The sequence below is a fragment of the Neodothiora populina genome (genome assembly GCF_041146345.1).
Source record: "Neodothiora populina strain CPC 39397 chromosome Unknown canker_contig_16, whole genome shotgun sequence".
Classification (NCBI taxonomy): Eukaryota; Fungi; Ascomycota; class Dothideomycetes; order Dothideales; family Dothioraceae; genus Neodothiora; species Neodothiora populina.
This window is the reverse complement of record NW_027191409.1, coordinates 1,116,959-1,134,652: the sequence shown is the minus strand read 5'-3', so window position 1 is coordinate 1,134,652 and position 17,694 is coordinate 1,116,959. Positions and strand designations below refer to the sequence as shown.

Sequence of the window (17,694 nt, the reverse complement as noted above, 5' to 3'; positions counted from 1 at the left end):
GTGATTATCCGAGCTCGCCGGACTCCGAATGTATGATCGGGTTCAGAGAACTGGACGAGTACGCATATTACCTGCCTCACCTTGACCACCGAATGTTCGCTTGTGACTGGGCTGCATATCAGACTATTGATCCTCTGGACGCATGTGCGAGTCAAGGCGACAATGACAAAATGGGAGCAAGGTCACAAGCAATGTTGTAGTGCAAAAACGGGCGCAAGAAGTGCATTAGCTGCATGACTTCGCTGCGCACTGACTGTGAGGGTCGCCGCCAAATGACAAGCGAGCTAGCATGTCAATCTTCGTAGGTATTTCATCTAATGTCGTGAGAGTGTCCGTATATACGTCGTATGCCCGTTAGGCCTGAATGATGATCGGGATCGCAATGTATTGTATCCTTGTCCTTACCACGTGTCTCCTGAACGCCTGAGGTGTATAATAAACTGCTTCGACCAATCCCTAATACAGGCTCCTGCCTGCCGCCAAGCGTACAAATTCATAAGGCACATTCTGTCCAACGAGCAGCCTGAGTGTCTCGACAGTGGTCCAGGCGTTGACGTCTGCAACGCCGTATGCCGACCAGCCGTAAGATGACGCTAACGCGAGGGGATCACCCTTGCGCGGACCGTTTGTCAAATCCAAGAACACCCTCGTGGAATGTCCAGGCTCTTGTTTGTTTCCGCTGTAGTGCTTCAAAAGCGGTCCCACCAGTAGGGACTTGTCGGATCGTAGTGCTGATATGATCACTGCAGGTTGGTCGACCTTCTTCACATCTTCCAAACCTCTGAATGGAGTTACATAGCGCGACAGGGCGCCCTGAACTTTGAAGCCAATGATGTATATGGCACCAATGGATAGGCTGCGCAGAGCGAAGATAGTAGCTGCTGCTTGAGACTCCTGACTGGCGAGGAGTAATGCCGCTTGTCCCTTGTACGCGGACGGGACCACGTCACGACACAGCGTTGCGCGGATACCCTTCCACGTAGCGTTATCGCCTATCAGGATCGACTTATCGTTGCTGTCCTTGTGTGCAACAACAGTGTCGATCTGGCCTATTGATGCTGCTGCATCTGAAATATGGGGCATGGATGTGGCTGGTGCAGGAAGAGGAGGGCTAATGTACGCGCCTCCGAAATCGTGTGAGTTGATCGCTGCCTCGATCGTGGATTGAGCGCTTCTCTCTACGCATATAAGTTGGTGTGGTAAGCTCAACTCAGTGATGCATTTCTCAAAGAACATGGCTTGTCCAGTGGCACGAACGCTGCCAAAACAATACATGTCGAGCTTTGGCATCTGGCCCATGGAGTGGAGCGCAGAATTGATCTCAGCCGCACTCATCTGGCCAGGTGCAGCAATCATAGGCAGTAACGGATGTGTAATGGGAGTGAAGACTTTGTTCAGGGCTCGTGATAACTGACCGACTGGTCCCATGTTGAGGCCGGAGAGAGGTGGATGATCGTACGTAGTCTGAATGATGGACCTGAAGTATTCAAGCTCGTAATTTTCCTGCATCGTATTGACATAGGCTATCATCTTGACAACATCTCCATAGACAGCACCGTCTCTGAAGAGCCGCTGGGCATCAGCTGAGGTCCACTTGAAGTTTCCAGAAAAGTCGTGAAAAGCAGATATGATTTTGCTATTTCCTTTGCGCTCAAATAGAGCATGCCTCATGGGCTCAGGAAGCCATAGTTCAACGTCGATGTATTCGCAACCCCACTGGATGGCGCAGCGTAGGTAATTATAGAACAATTGCGGGTTCTCCATGGGAAACCTGCCATTCTCATTCTTGCAACGGGTGGTGAAAATGATCGGTAGTTCAGTGCGTTGGCGCAGTGTCATGACCTGCTCTCCAACATATTGCAAACTGGGTACTTCACTGACGAGTTCTTCCGTCTTGATCTCTACCTTGGAGTCTTTGAGAAGATCCACACGAATTTCAATTACATCCGCACCGACAGACAATATGTCAAGGTTCGGTAGAGCAGCGTGTACGTCCGGGAAGGTGGTAGAGATTAAGGTTGTTTTGGCCTTCTTGGCAAGATCATTATGAGGGTTTATTTGACCCAGTACAAAGGAGAGAAAGCGCGCCAGATCCCGCCGGAAGAAGGGCTTTGTGGTGTATAGGTACTCATAATCAATATATGACGTTCGAGAAGCGACTGCAGTGTTGGTGACATCCAGGCAATGGGTCCCGAGGACAGTCCGGGACCCGCGCCACGTTTGTATGCTCGAAAGGTCATCCGTATCCTGGATACCAACAACAGTGCTGTCGCTCACCGGTAGCTTGGAATCTGGCTTGACCAGATGGAAACTCTGACCGAGAACACGGGCGATTTCTGACACAATATCTTCCTGATCCTTCTCATACAGTACGAGTATTGACGGCTCGACGGGGCCCAAGTCTTCTTCCACAGTTACGGATGGTCCCTCCTTGGCCTTCGTGACCTTTGGGGTGTCTACCTGGACCATAGTTGCCATGTTCCTGGTGGTGATGGATAAACTGCGATGTACGGGTATAAGGAGCAGGGAGATATATGTCAATCGTTCTCGATGGTCTGACGAATGGCAAGTGGTTGCAATAAGGGACGCCCGATGTTCGAAGCTCGCAATGCTACAAATGCATTTCCGCGTCTATATCTGGGATGGTCGAGTCGCAAGCACGCTTTCATATGAGCCGGAAGGTATAGATGGCAATATAGCCGGGGATAGCCAGCGGGCAGGTGCAAACAAGAACAGGAAGGAGCCCAGGAAGGAAGGAGTGCTTTCGTTTGAAGACTGGACTCAATAGTCTCTTTCAATGACCGTCAAACGGCGGATGTGCATATATGTCCGTGGATATAGACATCTATCCATGAATCGTCTGCGAGATGCGGCCGTTATGCATGGCTTCCCCTCATGTTTGGCTACGGACGCCTGCCATGTCGCAGCAGAGTATAGCAAAAATCGTGGGGTCTCCGCTTTTCGGATTGCTCGGCGGAATCAAGAACTTCCATCTGACACTGATTCCGTGTTTCTCCACCAATCGCATAAGGTCCGATTCATGGCATATCTTTTCAATGGCAGGTCAAGCTTTTCTTCCTTCATTCGCCTGTACCATGGAAAAATTTCCGCAATCCTCTTCCGTTTTTGACAATATTTCTGAGAGGTGGACAGCAGCGATACCGCGGTTACGATGGACGCGTCCATGTGATATTTAATCCGCACCGAGGATTGTCACCAGCTACCTTAATCAAAAGTCTGGCGCGAACAATTCGAAAGAGGGTCCCTCACGACCCTGCAGAACATGACATGGGAAAGCATTCGTAGTACCTTGCGAGTGGTGCTTCATGTCACAGAGCACTGATTTCTCCCTTCTCAGTTACCATCAATGTCACAACAGCACAACCCCTCTGTCTGAGACGAAACAATGCATTGCCACCACGGCGCTCTGTGTGTACCCCAGCGTTGTCTTATAAGAGGCAGGAGGCCTGCTAAGCCTCACGTGCTTTGCATGGCCTTCTGTCTCGATCAGACGAACTCCCCACGTCTTCCTCCAGTGCCTTGATGCGACAAGTCTAGGACATCCTAACAACGGGCGGCTACCATCTAGTGCGTGCAGAAATGGAAGAAAGAAAGTGTGTGTCGGTGTGCACCATCACGCTATGCTTGCGAGATGCCATAACAGACCCGTACGTACAGCGCTACGCCTACAGAGCTTTTCATCACTTGTTGTACATGTAGCAATGACGTGGGGGTTTGCGTTGCTGCGCAGCTGTGCGCAATAGAACACCTACTACCACTACAGGCCGAGCCTATCGCCCAACCACCTTGGGTAGTTTGATCCGAAAAATGTATCAAGTAATCTTATATTTTGCGTTAGTGAGAACCCACCTCTTGGAAACCACCTCTCACATTCTACTACTCCATACCTCGCTGTGCAATCGACGGGACATCACATCCGAGCTCTCTACAATAAGCCATGTGCATGGGCTATCTGCGTGTATTGATCCTTGACGGATACGAATTTGGTGGGCCGTGATTGCATGTACAAGGGAGAAAACACATCGAGATTTTTGCGCCATACAATAAATCGTCTCAATCATGCTCCACAGTTTCATACCCACTCTGTTCCCAGCAGTCGAGCACGGGAAATTGAGAAGGGACCCTGGTGGGGACATTGGCCCTAGAACCGCCATTGACTCAGTTCAGGGTGCCGACAGGCTGGGGATGCCGAACCGGATCACCATGCACAGTGCTTTTCGTTCACGTCTCATTGGGGGTTAGTCTGCACATCTTGGACGTCAGAACATGATTACTGCAGTGTCCTCCAGAGCAATCCGAAGCCTGTGAGCTGGATTGTACGGGTCGCCGCGGACTGTAAGTTCCACGACCTGATAACCTGGCTAGACGCGAAGAAAATTCCTGATCGATATTGGGTGAGGGCTAGACCATGTTGAACAATCGCGCGGACACAGCAGTGGGGTGATCTAGCATTTAGCGAGATGGCCAGCGCTCCCTTCAATCAAAGGTGTAATATATTGCACAAAAGAAGGATGATCGAACAATATCGATCAGATATTACTCCTTGTACTTGTACAGAGCAATTTTATTGACGACTGCTTGCAGGATGTCAGGATGTCACGGCATGAAACACTCGGTCCATGGCTCTTCCGTCCTACGTCCCGAGTCTCGAAGTCCAGACGTTCGACGTTGAACTTTCCGGCTATTACGTCCCACGATCTATGCCCGTTGCGTGTGACAAAAAGAAGTCCGAAGCCGCGTCACAATAGGCGCATACCATTGAACGGCGACACAACCATAAGGCTCCCTTTCCCCTGAGCACACGTCTTCGTAGACTTTTTTGCTATCGAGTTGAGGGACTTTTTAGAGTATGATAAGGCATTAAATGAGTGGAGATGGCGATATGGGTTTAACAATGAACATTAGCTTGCGATCGGAGATTTTAGATAGTAATTGCCGACGACAAATAGGCCGAAAGTGCAATGATCGCCGTAGTCGCGTAATGGAGACTGGGGTTTTGCGGCCTCCTGTTGGCGTATGAAGCGCCACACCAGAAATGAAGACCTATCGTAGAATATTGGCGTCGGACAAGTGACTCTGGAAAAGATGATTGTCCGGTGCCAGGATGAGACTCATTGCATCGGATTCAGCTCTCCAAATATAGATGCGAGGAAACAGAAAATGGTCATCACTCATGTCGCACAAGAAGGTCGCATGGCAGGAAAGTCGGGTCGCCAGTCTGCGACATGCTGCCAAGTCTGCAAGGTACCCGTTGAGAGGAGCGATAGGGAGGCCGCTAAACGTGGGTAGATTGGCGCCAACGTTGATCCCCAGACACTAGAGTGTCCCTTTTAACGAACCACTACTACCATGAAACCAGTCATGGACCATGGCGTGCATCCAGCGTACAGCCAAGTAGATTAAGGTATTATTTAGCGTAAGTAACATTGATTGTGAGGATGCATGAGTGCGGCGCCTCATACACCGACTGCCTTTTGTTGCCTCCTCCCCCCAAGTCCTTTCTCTTCTTCCACCTCCTCAAGAGTCACCTCACGCGCGCACTTCTTCAGTTGTCTTTCCTAGACAAATCCACTCTTTTAGACCCAGTCACTCATTACGTGCGGAATTGATTTCCTGCCTACCCTCACATTCATTTCTTCGCGCCTCACGACTCACCACATTAACGAAGTCAACGTTGCCTTACCCAACCAGACCTCTATAAAATCCAAAATACAAGATGCAATTCACCACCTCCCTCGCCCTTACTGCGGCACTCGCCGTATCTGCCCAGGCCCATGGTATGCAGCACCAGCACAAGAGGCAAAACTTCCCCATGCGCTCTCTTAACGCTACCTCGTCTGCTGTCTCATCCAGCAGCGTTGAGCCTACTACCTCCAGCGTGTCTGTTGCGGCTCTATTTGCCACCGCACCTGGTTCGTCGGCTGTTGCTCCTATCGGCACTGCCGCATCAAGCTCTGTCGTCGTACCTCTCAGCACTGGTGTGTCCAGCTCGTCTGTTGTCGTTCCCCTCGGCACCGGTGTTTCGAGCTCCTCCATTGTTATCCCCCTCAGCACTGGTGCATCCAGCTCCATCGTTGTTCCTCTGAGCACCGGCGTCTCTGGCGCATCCGTTGTTGCTCCTGTCCTCGGCAGCAGCTCCTCCAGCGCATTCGGCCCTTACCCCACCGCATCTGGAGTTTCCGCCGCTGCTGCTGTCGCCAGCGGCTCCGGCGCTGTCACTTCCCCTGTCGCTCCTATCGTCACTGGTTATGAGACTTCCATCGCATATACCACTGTTACCAAGGACACCACCCTGACCTACACCCTCGGCACTGGTTCTACCAAGTCTGTCGTCACTACTACCATCCACAAGAAGTCTACCGAGTTCCAGACCATGACTGTTTACGTTCAGCCTAAGGCCTCCTCCACTCGTGCCGCTGCTGGCGCTGCTGATGCCTCTGCCGCTGGCGCATCCGGTGACTCTACCATCAAGACCACCTCCACCTCAACTAACTACCACACTGTCACCCCCCTCGCCGGCGGTGTTGGTGCTAACGCTCAGTTCGCATCTGGCACTACCAGCGGCGACTGCCCCGCTCCTACCACTGTCACCGTCACCGCTGAGCAGACCGTCTACGTGGTAAGTAATATTTGACAGCCATCAAGTTTTGGTGTAATGCTTCGATTCTAACAGACTTCTAGACTGTCGATGTCTCTTCTTCCCCGGTCGCAATCAACACTGCTGCGAAGAACGTTCTTCCCATCCAGTCTTCTGCCTCTGCCTACTACCCCACTGACTCCGCTGCTTCCTCAAGCAGCTCTTGCGCAAGCACTGGTTTCATCACCATCCACAAGCCCTCCGGCACTGGTGCCTACGCATGGAAGCCCACTGGCGCTGCCTCTGCCTCCGCTTACTATAAGTACTGAGTAGCGTGACTACGTGCTCGAGTGAGCGTTTACGACACACATCTGGCATGAGCGGGTTGACCATGTTTTAGGTTTTATTCAGTTCTCTGTGGATCTTCTCTTAAGCCAGACCCCTGGGGTAAAGGGTCTGGTGTAACCATGCGTTATTCTGGACACGTCTTCTGCGATTTGTCTCACTCTTCGCCTTCCCAGCGTTTGTCCCTAGCTGCGTCACAGTCACAGCGCGAAGGACAAGCGATAGGAAATGAAGTGGATGCGATGATTTGCAGATGATCTGTCTCTTTTTTTCACAATTTATTTTGCTTCACGCTTTCTATAGCCCTTGTTTCCTTTGTTCAGATTGCTCCTGGCGGAGCGACAGGCGCTGGGACTTCTGCAAAGAGTCCGGTTGTATGGGGGTGGATTTATTTCTGCATCTTACTGGGAAAATATCTTTCTCCCACTCGGAGACGCGGCGACTATTGGAGAGTCGTAACTTTTTCTCCTACAGGATAGGGGAAGCAGAAACCTGGTTTCCTCTTTCCGATGACTTGTAATGGTTGTTGTTGGTATTTGATAGCTCCAATTCAAAACGGAAGAGTCCTGCTCGCGCAAACATAATATCGAACCATTCAATCGTCTTCTCTCGAGTATTACCCAGCTTCACCGACTGAGGTCGGACATGAGCTGAACTCTAACAATGGCGTTTCACCCTCCTTCAGTCTCACTTCGAAACACTTTCCCTCGACGCCATGAATCGACTCGAGCCCTGACTACTGACTCAGATTCAGACTTCCCAGACTCACTGCAAAACAGCAAAACAGCAAAACACATGAATTCGCGACAGGGGCAGAGACACAGTTGAATCTCACTGCACATCCCCATCTTTCGTTCCCTGTCAGCAATCGCATACTCGAGATCTTCACGGTTCACATATAGGCAGTCTGGAGACCAAAATCTGAGTACGGCGCGCTTGCACCATCGCGCCGAGCTCCTGTTCTAGCCGTTCTATCCGCGAGCCCCTCCCTCAGCAAAGGGTAGAAGGCAAAGCAACGCAGTCTGGCAGAACGAAAGAACCGAGGAGCAGGAAGAACGGACACTCGAGTCCACGGCCGCCGTTGATACTACTGTCCAGCGTACTGTTTCACACGCAAGCACAGAGCGGGCAAAATCGCCGCTCTCACCGTCTCGTATCGATTGTGTCTCCTTATCCCTAGCGATCAAAACAACCTCCTTTCTTATTGATACACCAAAAACCGTCCGCGATTGTAAACGGTTCCTTACTCTGCGTACCAGATTTTGCTAGCTGAATTTATGCCTGTGAGACCTCGGCGAACACTAAATGATGCTTGCTTTGCTGCTCGTGTTTTATTGTCATCGTCGCTGCGCCCGTTTCTGTCTGGACAGGATCGCGATGTGAGAAATCGAGGGGCAGAGTAGAGAAGTTAGTCGCGATAGACGCGTGCGCGCGGGTGCGGGTGTATTGTTGGTAAACAGATACGCGTGTCCATGAGGGCAGGACTGTACTGTAGTAGTCCATGTGGAGAAATCTTGCGCGCACGGGAATAAAAGTCATACACTGTGTAAGGTACTGTACTGTACCTGTACAGAGAGGACGGGAACAGGATATAACGGCATGTACAGTACTGTACAGTACGGTAAGACGGCCATGCTCCACCCAGCCTTTGGATACCCTGCGATCGTTCGTGAATCCTAAATCTGAAAGAGTCACGGAGGAGACCTGTGCCTCCGATAATTCACTCAACTTCATGTTATACTCTACCTTCCTCCAAAGGTATTTTTAAACTGCCCAACGCCTGCGTGTCCAAGACCTCGAACTCTCCCAAAGCCCCTTTTTACCATCGCGTGAATCTCATCATGATGAGACAGAACCGCATGCGCACGTTATACACGGGATCGCCAGATCAAAGTCTTGACATACGACTAGCGAGTCCTTCTGTAAATGTGTCTTTCCTCGCGTGAAAAGCCGATTTGGTTTCCGAAGGTCTTGTTCAATCAAGATTACGTTGGCAACTTGTCGTCGTCAATTTGTGACAGACGCTTTATCGCGATCGCGATCTCCATATTGACCGCGTCTAAGAATTTTATTCCCCAAAGCTTGTCTACTTCGCTTGTCCTAGGATTAGTGACTTGTCTTCTTCTATCTGTTTCTCTTCGATCGCGGACAGAGACAAGGAGAAAAAGAAAAAGGGACTGGAGATGATGGTCGGTCGCAGATAAATTGGTAGTAATTAGCTGCACCAAGCGATCGGACTATGCTTGTAGATGCCTCGAGCCGGGCCCGGGGAGATGGGCTGGAACATACTCGCGTGTCCTCAATGTCTAGTTTCCGTTCGCAAGTCAAGGTAAGGTCAATTTGCCGTGTCGTCGATAGATTGAATACTTTTCTGCCCTTCTTTCTTGGTCTATGCTTGGCTTGCTCTCCCTTGCTCGAACACAGTCTTGAATGTGTCTATGTAGGTATCATCGAGGACAAGAAGTTTCCATGATCGACCAGAAACGACCAAGGAATAGCAAAGTGCCAACTGGGACGCTTCTATAATTATTACATTCTGTTCAAGGGTTTGTCTTCTCGTCTAGGTTGCGTGCTATCATTCCTGATGCCTCATCACTCACACACTAGCACTCCTTTGTCACATGTATAGGTTGGCATTCATGATGATGATCTCCCACTTCTACGCTTTTTTCTACTCTTCTCTACATGACTATCGAGAAAATGGAATTCGTACCGTCATTGCGTGAGTAAAGATCGATCGAGTGCTACCAGAGTTCCTATCTAGGCGGCGGAGGTTAGCAACATTGCCTCACGCGAACGACAGGAACCGTTTACGAATGACGTCTCTTGATTGTACAATAATTTCATCGAAGGTGTCACTATGCTAGCAATGGGCGGCAGTAGTTGATACCTCAGACTGTGTATGATCAACCACTTGGCACAAATCCTGCGTTGTCGAGGACTCTTGAACCGAAGCAATCTAGCCCCAAGATATGCCCCTGAATGATGCGCTTTCTCTATCTGGTTCCTACCGAGTGCTTCTGTTATGGAACGAGGCTAGGAAGCAAGAGGTAGCTCAAGCCAGTTTGATTTTTGTGGCCGTCGATCAAGGTCCTTGTTGATGTTGACTTCTCGGCTCGGGGTTGCCCAGCGCGGTGCTCTCAGTTGGGACATGGTGTGCGTCGGAGGTATTAGCAGTGCCGTCGGTCTGCTTGTGCATATGCTGCTGCGGCGGCATCTCGTACCCATTGGCTGTAGTAGTGCGGCCATTCCCAGCACGGTACTGCTGATCAGTTGTCTTTGTGGTCGTGTAGACATTGGTGGCACCATTCGGGCGTTCCATGTCAAAGGTTGAGGAGCGACCAGCGCGAAGACGGGATTGATGGTAGTAGCGAAGGTAGAGAAGGGTGGTCAGAAGGAACAAAAGACTTCGCGATGTTAATTTCCTGACATTGCAGATGAAAGTTTGTCAGGTGCACAACTTACAATTCTAGTCCGGAAAATGCAGCGGCGGTTGCACCGCAGGCCCATGCTCTCCTCGGCCTGTTCACATAGCTGCTAGTCCCACGAGGGCCTACAGATGAATGTCGCTTGTTCAACGCGTCTAGCTCGAAATCGTTGTAAGTGTTGCGGTAGGGGTCCGAGCTGCTAAAGATAGACGAAAAACTTGGCCTGTACATATGGCTGTAGCTTGCAAGGACTGCCATAGTGACAAGCCAGAGAAGCATGGGTAGGAAATCGCCGATAAATCCTGCAATAGGCTTAAAGGCTAGTTTACGGTAGAGAAAGGTCAATGGAAGGAAGATCAAGGTCATTGTTGCCACGATGAGTCCTAGGATGTAGCCACGTTGAATCTTTTTAAGTGTCAGCGGATTTGCCTTTAATGGTGCATTGAAGTTTGAATCTCAGATGAAGACGGAGGAGGAACACTCATGATTCAGAAGAGTGCGCTGGCTATCAGCTTGACTTACACTGGTGCCTCGATAGACATGTTCGGAATAAGACAGAAGTCCGAGAACAAGAGCAGCAAGCAGAAACTGCAATGCACGTAGTCCAAGATGCCACTTCGGGATGGCATTTGCATGATCAAGGTTGCCCGCGTCTGATCTTGTAGGAGCAACGCTTGATGAAGCAGCAACGCCATTCGCATTTGGATTCTTCTTGAACAGGGGCATTTTGATGATCCGTCGATGCGCTGAGGGGCAAAGGAGGTGGAGCAAGAACTATGAGGACCTCTGTCGGGTTGCGGGTGATGATGATGATGCTCTGCCAGAGATTTTCTGAGGAGCAGATAAGAAAGGTTGTAGAAGTGTGCTTGAAGGCTGAAAAAGGACACCGTCGAAGTGAAGCATCAAGATGTAAAGGGGCAAGGCGAAGTGGAATCGAAATAGCAAGGTAAGGTACGGTAGTCAGGTTGCAGGATGTCGGCGCTGTGTCCGGGTGGGAAGGTGCGATCCCTAAAGTAAGGTAACAAAGGAATGAAAGTGGAAGTGACCAAATCACAATGGCATGCCACCTGCAGCAAGCAAGGATATAAACGAGTGTATGATTCAAACTCAGATATCTCCATCTCTTCTTATGATACATAATGGTAGTACACCAAACGATTGAAAATGAAATAAGAAACAAAAGACCGCTGACCTATCGCTATGAGACTTCCATAAAAAGCGCGCCATTTCGAGCAGAAGTCATGGTATCTAGAGGACTCTTTACTTGTGGGTAATGCAAGCAAGTAACAATTGTCGGAGAAACAAACTTTTACTAGCGCTCGCTGCTCACAAATCATCGTCCGGGTGTCGTTAAATTGGTCTTGCATGATTCTGTACCAGAACCACATTGTATGTGCATGAGTCTGCTTTTGGGCGAATATGTACCCTGTACTATTTGCGCTATGAGCGCAAACGACCGTGGCAGGCAGACTCGACGTGTAAAACGCCACCACATTCCTCGGGCTTGTCATGTTTCATTGATGATGAGTCCAAAAGCTTCTCTTCTAGATGTCTCGGGTATATGGCCTTAGCGCCCGATGTTGTTCACCGAGATGATTGAATGTTGACGTGCTGCTTCAGAGAGATCAACTCTTCCTGCATGCGTGCCATGCGCAGCTCATATTCGTCTTGCATGCGTGAGAATCTCTGTTCTAGATTTCTTACGTAGCCCCAAATGTCCTGCTCGCTGCTACCGACAAATTCTCGAATGCTACCCCCAGAGCTTCGCCCGTGGCTGGACAGACTTCCTGGATTTGATCCCGAGGTGGGCCCTGGCGGGTACTGATGATGCTGGAGCATGCTTGTCGGGCCAGGAGGGGCAAGAGGTAGTCGCGTCTGGTGTCCTAATCTAACTGCTTCCGAGTTTATGCCGGGAAGAGAAGGGAGCTGAGGGCCATGCTGAGAAGGACCGTGGATCGGGAGAGGGGGCGTGCTCTGTCCAGGTTGGCGTCCATAATGCTGTTGCTGGAATTGTTGGGTAAGACTTGGTGACCTGTTCCGTAGATGCGTCTGCTCATCTATGCTTAAGCGGTGCTGGTTTTGTTGTTGAGGTGAGATGGGCTTCGGCGAGGCGGTCATGCCAGATTGACCGAGGACCAAAGCTGGCGGACCACTGTAGTACTGCGAGGAGACGCTGCGCTCGGCAGGACTAACATGACTTGACTGCTCTCCAGGAGAGGTGACAGTGCTGGATGAAGGGAGAACGTTGCTAGGAGGTCCCATGTTACTCCGTAAGGGACGACCGGCTATTGGAGGATAAGTGTTCGAATGTTCTCTGTATACTGTTCGTGCAGCATCGTTGGAGGTCTCCAAGTGCGCGCGCTTGCGACTTGGCTCGCTGCCTCGTCTGCCTGACTCTTCGTCAATTTCTCCATCTTGCTCATCATCATCGCCATCTGGATAGTCGACGTCCATGCCGTCATCCCCAGCTCTACTGTCATTCGCGTCGTCATCAGCGCCAAAACTGGATCTTCGACCAGCGCAGCCGCCAGGGCCCTTGTTGTGACGAGCCAGAGCATCGCCTCGAGCAAACTTGCGCCCGCATTTGTCGCATGTGTGTGGTCGCTCGCCCGTATGTAGCTTGGTGTGCCTTTTCAGATCATGCAATCTGCGGAATCGCGCAGAGCAAGTTTGACAAACATATGGCTTTTCTTGACTGTGAGTAAGGAGATGTGACTTGAGATTATGATGTCGGGTGAAGTCTGTCGAGCAATATGGACATTTGTGGCGTTTCGCGTTGGCCGGTGACCCTCTCGTGCCCATTTCGCGAGAATCTGCAGACATCGGGCCTGGATATGTGAAGGCTTTGGGACCCGTGTTCGCACTAGATGGTGCGGTGTACGCGCGACCGGCGTCGAGGTAGTCTTGCGGATCCTCTGTCATCTCGCCAGGCTCAGCTGTCATCTGGGAAGATCGATCGTCTCCATTGGCTGTTGCTGTCATTGCAGCAGGAAGTGAATGGTCGCCGTTGAAGCTGGACATGCTGATAGGGCTGGGTTGCGATGATTCGCCGGTGTGTATGACAGGTACTGTGAGGTGTTCGGCTGCCTTTCGCATAGGCTCGCTGAGATTTGCAGAGCTGGGCGCATCGTCGACTTTGCTCATGCCAGGATGACCGACGAGCGAGTTCAAGGCAGACGCTGCAGGATTGGGACTCGTGCGTGGCGAGTCCGCCTTTCTTTCCTCCTGCTGCTGTTGGTGCTGTTGTAATTGCTGTTTTTGACGTCGATTATCTGCCATGGCTGCTGCGCCAGTCAGAGGTCTTGGGGATAGTCGTGGAGACGACGTCGGCCTGGATTTTGGGGATGGGGAAGTCCTGGAACCAACAGACGTCGGGTATGCTGAGTACGGCTTGAGGAGATTAGGGTTGTCCGTGGCAACGATATGAGGCACGGGGGAGATGAGTGAGGATATCGAGGTGGGCGTGTGAGGTGCTGGCTCGAGTGGCGGAAAGGGTTCGGTCTGCGGGCTACTGGATCTGACTCTACTGGCCATGAGGAAGGCTCATGCAAAGTATCAGGGTGCTCTTAGGTAACGTGCAAGCTGCAGGTTCAAATTAGCCCAGTACCTTTTTCCATACCGATCTCGTCGCATTCATCCAGCGCATCGAAACGCCAACCCCACGAGATGACAAAAGCGACGACGTCGAGGATGCAGAGGGTGGCGCAAAGTGCATTCTGACCGAGCGAAGATACGTTGCTGGAGAAGGGAAAACATACTCAACTCGCAGTTTTCCTCCAGCTTGGTTGGTGTAGTAGTGGCAAGTCGGAGCGTTGTGATGCGCAGTGGGAGAAAGTGCGAACATCGGCCCCTTTAGTGAAGTGGTTTTCGTCGAACCCACTGGCTCTATCACGCAATGGTGCGTGTCTCGTGTTCCGGAGAGGTGAGGGTGCGAGTCCGAGTCAACAGTCCATGGAGATCGTGCGGCACCGAGGATGGTGGTGGTAGTAAAGGGTGGCGGGATATTATCAAAAGACCGGAGGGGGAAGAATCTCTCTGGTAGGGCGTGCTGCTGATCGTGTTTCGGTCCGTAGGATTGCTGTGCTCACTGCCGCAGTGCGCCACAGGTGTAGCCGCAAAGGCGATCGAAGGAAAGAAAGACAAGAAGTGGATGGGCGTCAATGTGTGGCTACGAGCGTCTTCTGAATTGGCACGGCCGCTATCGACAAGGCGCTCCTCGGCGGTGCGAGGTGGCTTGTGACTTGCAACGGCTGCGCCTCGGGTGCAAGACGTCAGACAGATGAAACACGAGGGTCCACGCAGTATTTCAGGTAGTCAATCAATCAGACGAGGCAAGAGATCCAAGGTTGAAATGCTTCGTAATGTCTTGGAGGTGAGCTGATCCAATCTCGAGGGTGCAAAGTTTTGCAGGAAGTAGGGAAGGCGGCAAGCAGCGATGTGCTACCGAAAGGGCAATTTCGATTTGATTTGCAATAGACGATGGCAGTGACGGCGGCGGCGACAACGTGGAAGAGGAAAGAGGCGGGGGGGATGATGGGAATAGCATGCTAGCAAGGCAAGACACCCAGACAAATCATCAAGCGCAGGCGTCTTCGGTAAGGCAAGAGGCAAGGTAAGGTAGCCGTACCTACTAGGCGCAGGAGCAGGAGGTGGGCATAGCACGGAATGACGCACAGGGCGAACAAGGGCTGGCATAGTTGCATCTCAACTAAACTCCTCCAAGGCAGCCTACTTACTACCACCTACTCTAATCGCTCAAGAGCTGCTAAATCGCTCCCAAATCGTTGCCGCTGATCTCTAGTATTCACCCTTTGCTGGTCGATCTGGTCGTTCAAATCCTGCCTATTCACTCACACCATCTGTGCTTCCAATGGTCTGCGATACTAGGTACAGTAGGACGCTGACGATTGCATGTCTCGCGTGCCAGACCCCGACACCGTCATCTATCAGATTTCCTGTAGACGCTTTGTTATCGCTGCCAGGTTTTTGCGTTGGGCTGACCAACCCCAGTCCTGGCTTGCAGGTGCTCGATTACACTGGCCAAGGCCCCTCCCGACGGGTGATAAGCTGGTAGACACGCGACGGGCAAAGCATTTGACATTTGATAGCGGATCTGGCGAGCAGTTCTCGAGGCAGTAGTATACCTTACTGTGTCGCACATTCGCACCACTCCCAAGACTGTTGTTGAGTCAGAGCGCCTACACAGATCGGTTTTTCTCTGGTCCAGCCACCCAAACTTCTCAGTGTATGAGATCTCCTTGGTCCGCCTACACGCTTGCGATGCAGTAGTGATGGTGTGTGTGCGGCGTGTGGCTATTGGCTACGCCCGAAGCCGAAAGCTTTGGCGAGGGTTAGCTCAAGGGTCAAAGGAGGCGCAGCAGGGCCCAAGATCTCAAGATGCATATGGCGCATCGAAAGCGTACGGTTTACAAGTATTTGTCCCGGCGTAGTCTTATGTTTTACCTCACGGATCCACCGCCCTCGACTCGGTACCACTATTATCGTGTCCACAGTCCACTGTATCGAAAGCGGCCATGTGCGCTCACAGACAATGAAGTTGTGCTTCGAATTTCTGTTACTGCGCAGACTCGAGGCCAAACTGCGTTAAGGACATGTACCTTAGTACACTTAAGGTACGCGTAGCTTACGGAGCCGCCCCAGATATGTCCGAGCGTGTCGTCACAGAACGCTGCAGATCACTTCCACGTTATTTTCTATCGTCACTCACAGTGCAAGCACTGATGCCACCCCCAATGAAACCGGAAAAAGATACCGGCTCTTCAAGCCACAGCCCTCGCTTCACAGGTACATTTCTCTGTGGCTCTCTAAAAGAATCAGGTATCTCGGTAGACTACAATATGCACGAGTCGGCCCCTCATAAAGCGAATGCACAGTCGTGAGTTGTCGTGCGACAAGTTATGGGCCTTGTCCTCGTCCGAGTCAACATTTTGCTGTCATAATTGTACAAATGAATATTGAAAAGGCTTGATTCCTGCCTACCGCATAGCCTATGTGCGTATGGCACCGATGTTCATCACTGCCGTATGCCCACTCTCGAACAAGCCTTCCGACAAACAAGTGCGCCGAGACGCGATCCACAACTGTGGGGTGTGCAAGACTGCCTTAGTGTAGCACCACCCCTTCCCGTCCATAACTTGCAAGCAACTTCATAAAACTTTAGCAGCTGGTGTTAACATCCGAAATAGTCCACAAGATTATCCTGGCTGTAAAGTTGGCCCAGCCCACTTATTTTCATTCACATACCAAGCTGTCATTCACATCGTCATTGCATCTAGACGCGATCGAAAACCTCGATCGAGGAGATTCACAGCGGGAGCTTGTAAACCTTAACCGCTTTCCCTTGTTCACGAGAAGTCGCTGAGGCACATGGGTAGGTACAGTACTTGCACAGTACCATTTACAGCGGATTAGATCCGTCTCAGTTTCTCCGATATTTCGATGTTCATCTGTCCATCTGTCGATGCACAATCCCTGAGGTCGCTCTTGGCTCTGGTCAGAAAGATACCGCTACGCACTGAGCCTTTTTCTCATTTGCAGTTGTGTCTGAGACATCTGTTGTTCATCATCGCTCGATCATCCAATATAAAAGGGTGGACTGCTCGTATCAATGTGGAGTGCTTGGTAGCTCTCCGGTACCGATCTAAGGGGCTCCGTGCGTGGCTTAATCTACACGACTCGCGAGCCGTGCTTGAATAGATTGTACGCGACCAAGCGGGACTGTACTTTGTAGCTCGCCTACCCTGGACCTTGCCGCCACTTTACGAAGTACAGTGCTGTACAAGCAAAGTATAAGTATATACAAGGATTACCTGGATCTGACGGTCGACATCCAGCTGAGCCTCAGATGTCGCGAACCTACCTTAATCACGTACTGTACCTATATAAGATAAGGTAGGTATGGCGTAAAGTGTGTAGCATTCGAATGGCGGCAGTCAACGCCAAGCTAGTCAAGGAAAGCGAAGTACGAACACATGGATGCTTCGTCCAACCGCACCACAATAGTCCAGTCGCAACCCTTCACGGAGATTGAAAAACCAATCTGCTGAGGCAGGCTCATGCTGTGGAGTCTTGACAAGGCATTATTCCGGAACAAGCGCCAGGTGGCCCGCAGTCGCCTACTTCTCTATCTCCCCGTCCTCGCAATCAGCCCATGTCTGTTAGCTTTATCCAGGAATGCGAGCCTCACAACATCGCCAGGCTGCGTGACCGACAAGATGGCTTGACCCATGCTACTGTATGAACGGATGCGCCGGTCTCAAAAAACCCATAGACATACCACGACATCAATCGTTTGGCTCCACA

At 51.1% G+C, this 17,694-nt stretch overlaps 4 protein-coding genes across 6 annotated transcripts; 1 reads left to right on the top strand and 3 right to left on the bottom strand.

Moving 5' to 3' along the window:
- Window positions 1-456: 456 nt before the first annotated feature.
- Window positions 457-2,478, bottom strand: AAFC00_003717 (uncharacterized protein; the record flags this gene model as incomplete). The annotated part of the gene is made up of 1 exon (XM_069343233.1): window positions 457-2,478. One exon carries the CDS (start codon window positions 2,476-2,478, stop codon window positions 457-459), a length of 2,022 nt encoding a protein of 673 aa, XP_069201058.1.
- Window positions 2,479-5,737: 3,259 nt separating this feature from the next.
- Window positions 5,738-6,927, top strand: AAFC00_003716 (uncharacterized protein; the record flags this gene model as incomplete). Its single annotated transcript, XM_069343232.1, has 2 exons — window positions 5,738-6,640; window positions 6,703-6,927. The coding sequence occupies 2 exons, from the start codon at window positions 5,738-5,740 to the stop codon at window positions 6,925-6,927; spliced, it is 1,128 nt and encodes a 375-aa protein (XP_069201057.1).
- A 3,101-nt stretch (window positions 6,928-10,028) lies between these two features.
- AAFC00_003715 (uncharacterized protein) lies at window positions 10,029-11,097 on the bottom strand (the record flags this gene model as incomplete). Its single annotated transcript, XM_069343231.1, has 3 exons — window positions 10,029-10,350; window positions 10,409-10,776; window positions 10,894-11,097. The coding sequence occupies 3 exons, from the start codon at window positions 11,095-11,097 to the stop codon at window positions 10,029-10,031; spliced, it is 894 nt and encodes a 297-aa protein (XP_069201056.1).
- Window positions 11,098-11,955: 858 nt separating this feature from the next.
- AAFC00_003714 (uncharacterized protein) lies at window positions 11,956-13,905 on the bottom strand (the record flags this gene model as incomplete). 3 transcript variants are annotated; one of them, XM_069343229.1, is made up of 1 exon in its annotated part: window positions 11,956-13,905. In XM_069343229.1, the coding sequence occupies one exon, from the start codon at window positions 13,903-13,905 to the stop codon at window positions 11,956-11,958; it is 1,950 nt and encodes a 649-aa protein (XP_069201053.1). The 3 variants fall into 3 exon arrangements, with proteins under 3 accessions (XP_069201053.1, XP_069201054.1, XP_069201055.1); XM_069347758.1 differs by having other exon boundaries at window positions 11,956-13,314; XM_069343230.1 differs by having other exon boundaries at window positions 11,956-13,194.
- Between the last annotated feature and the right edge of the window lie 3,789 nt (window positions 13,906-17,694).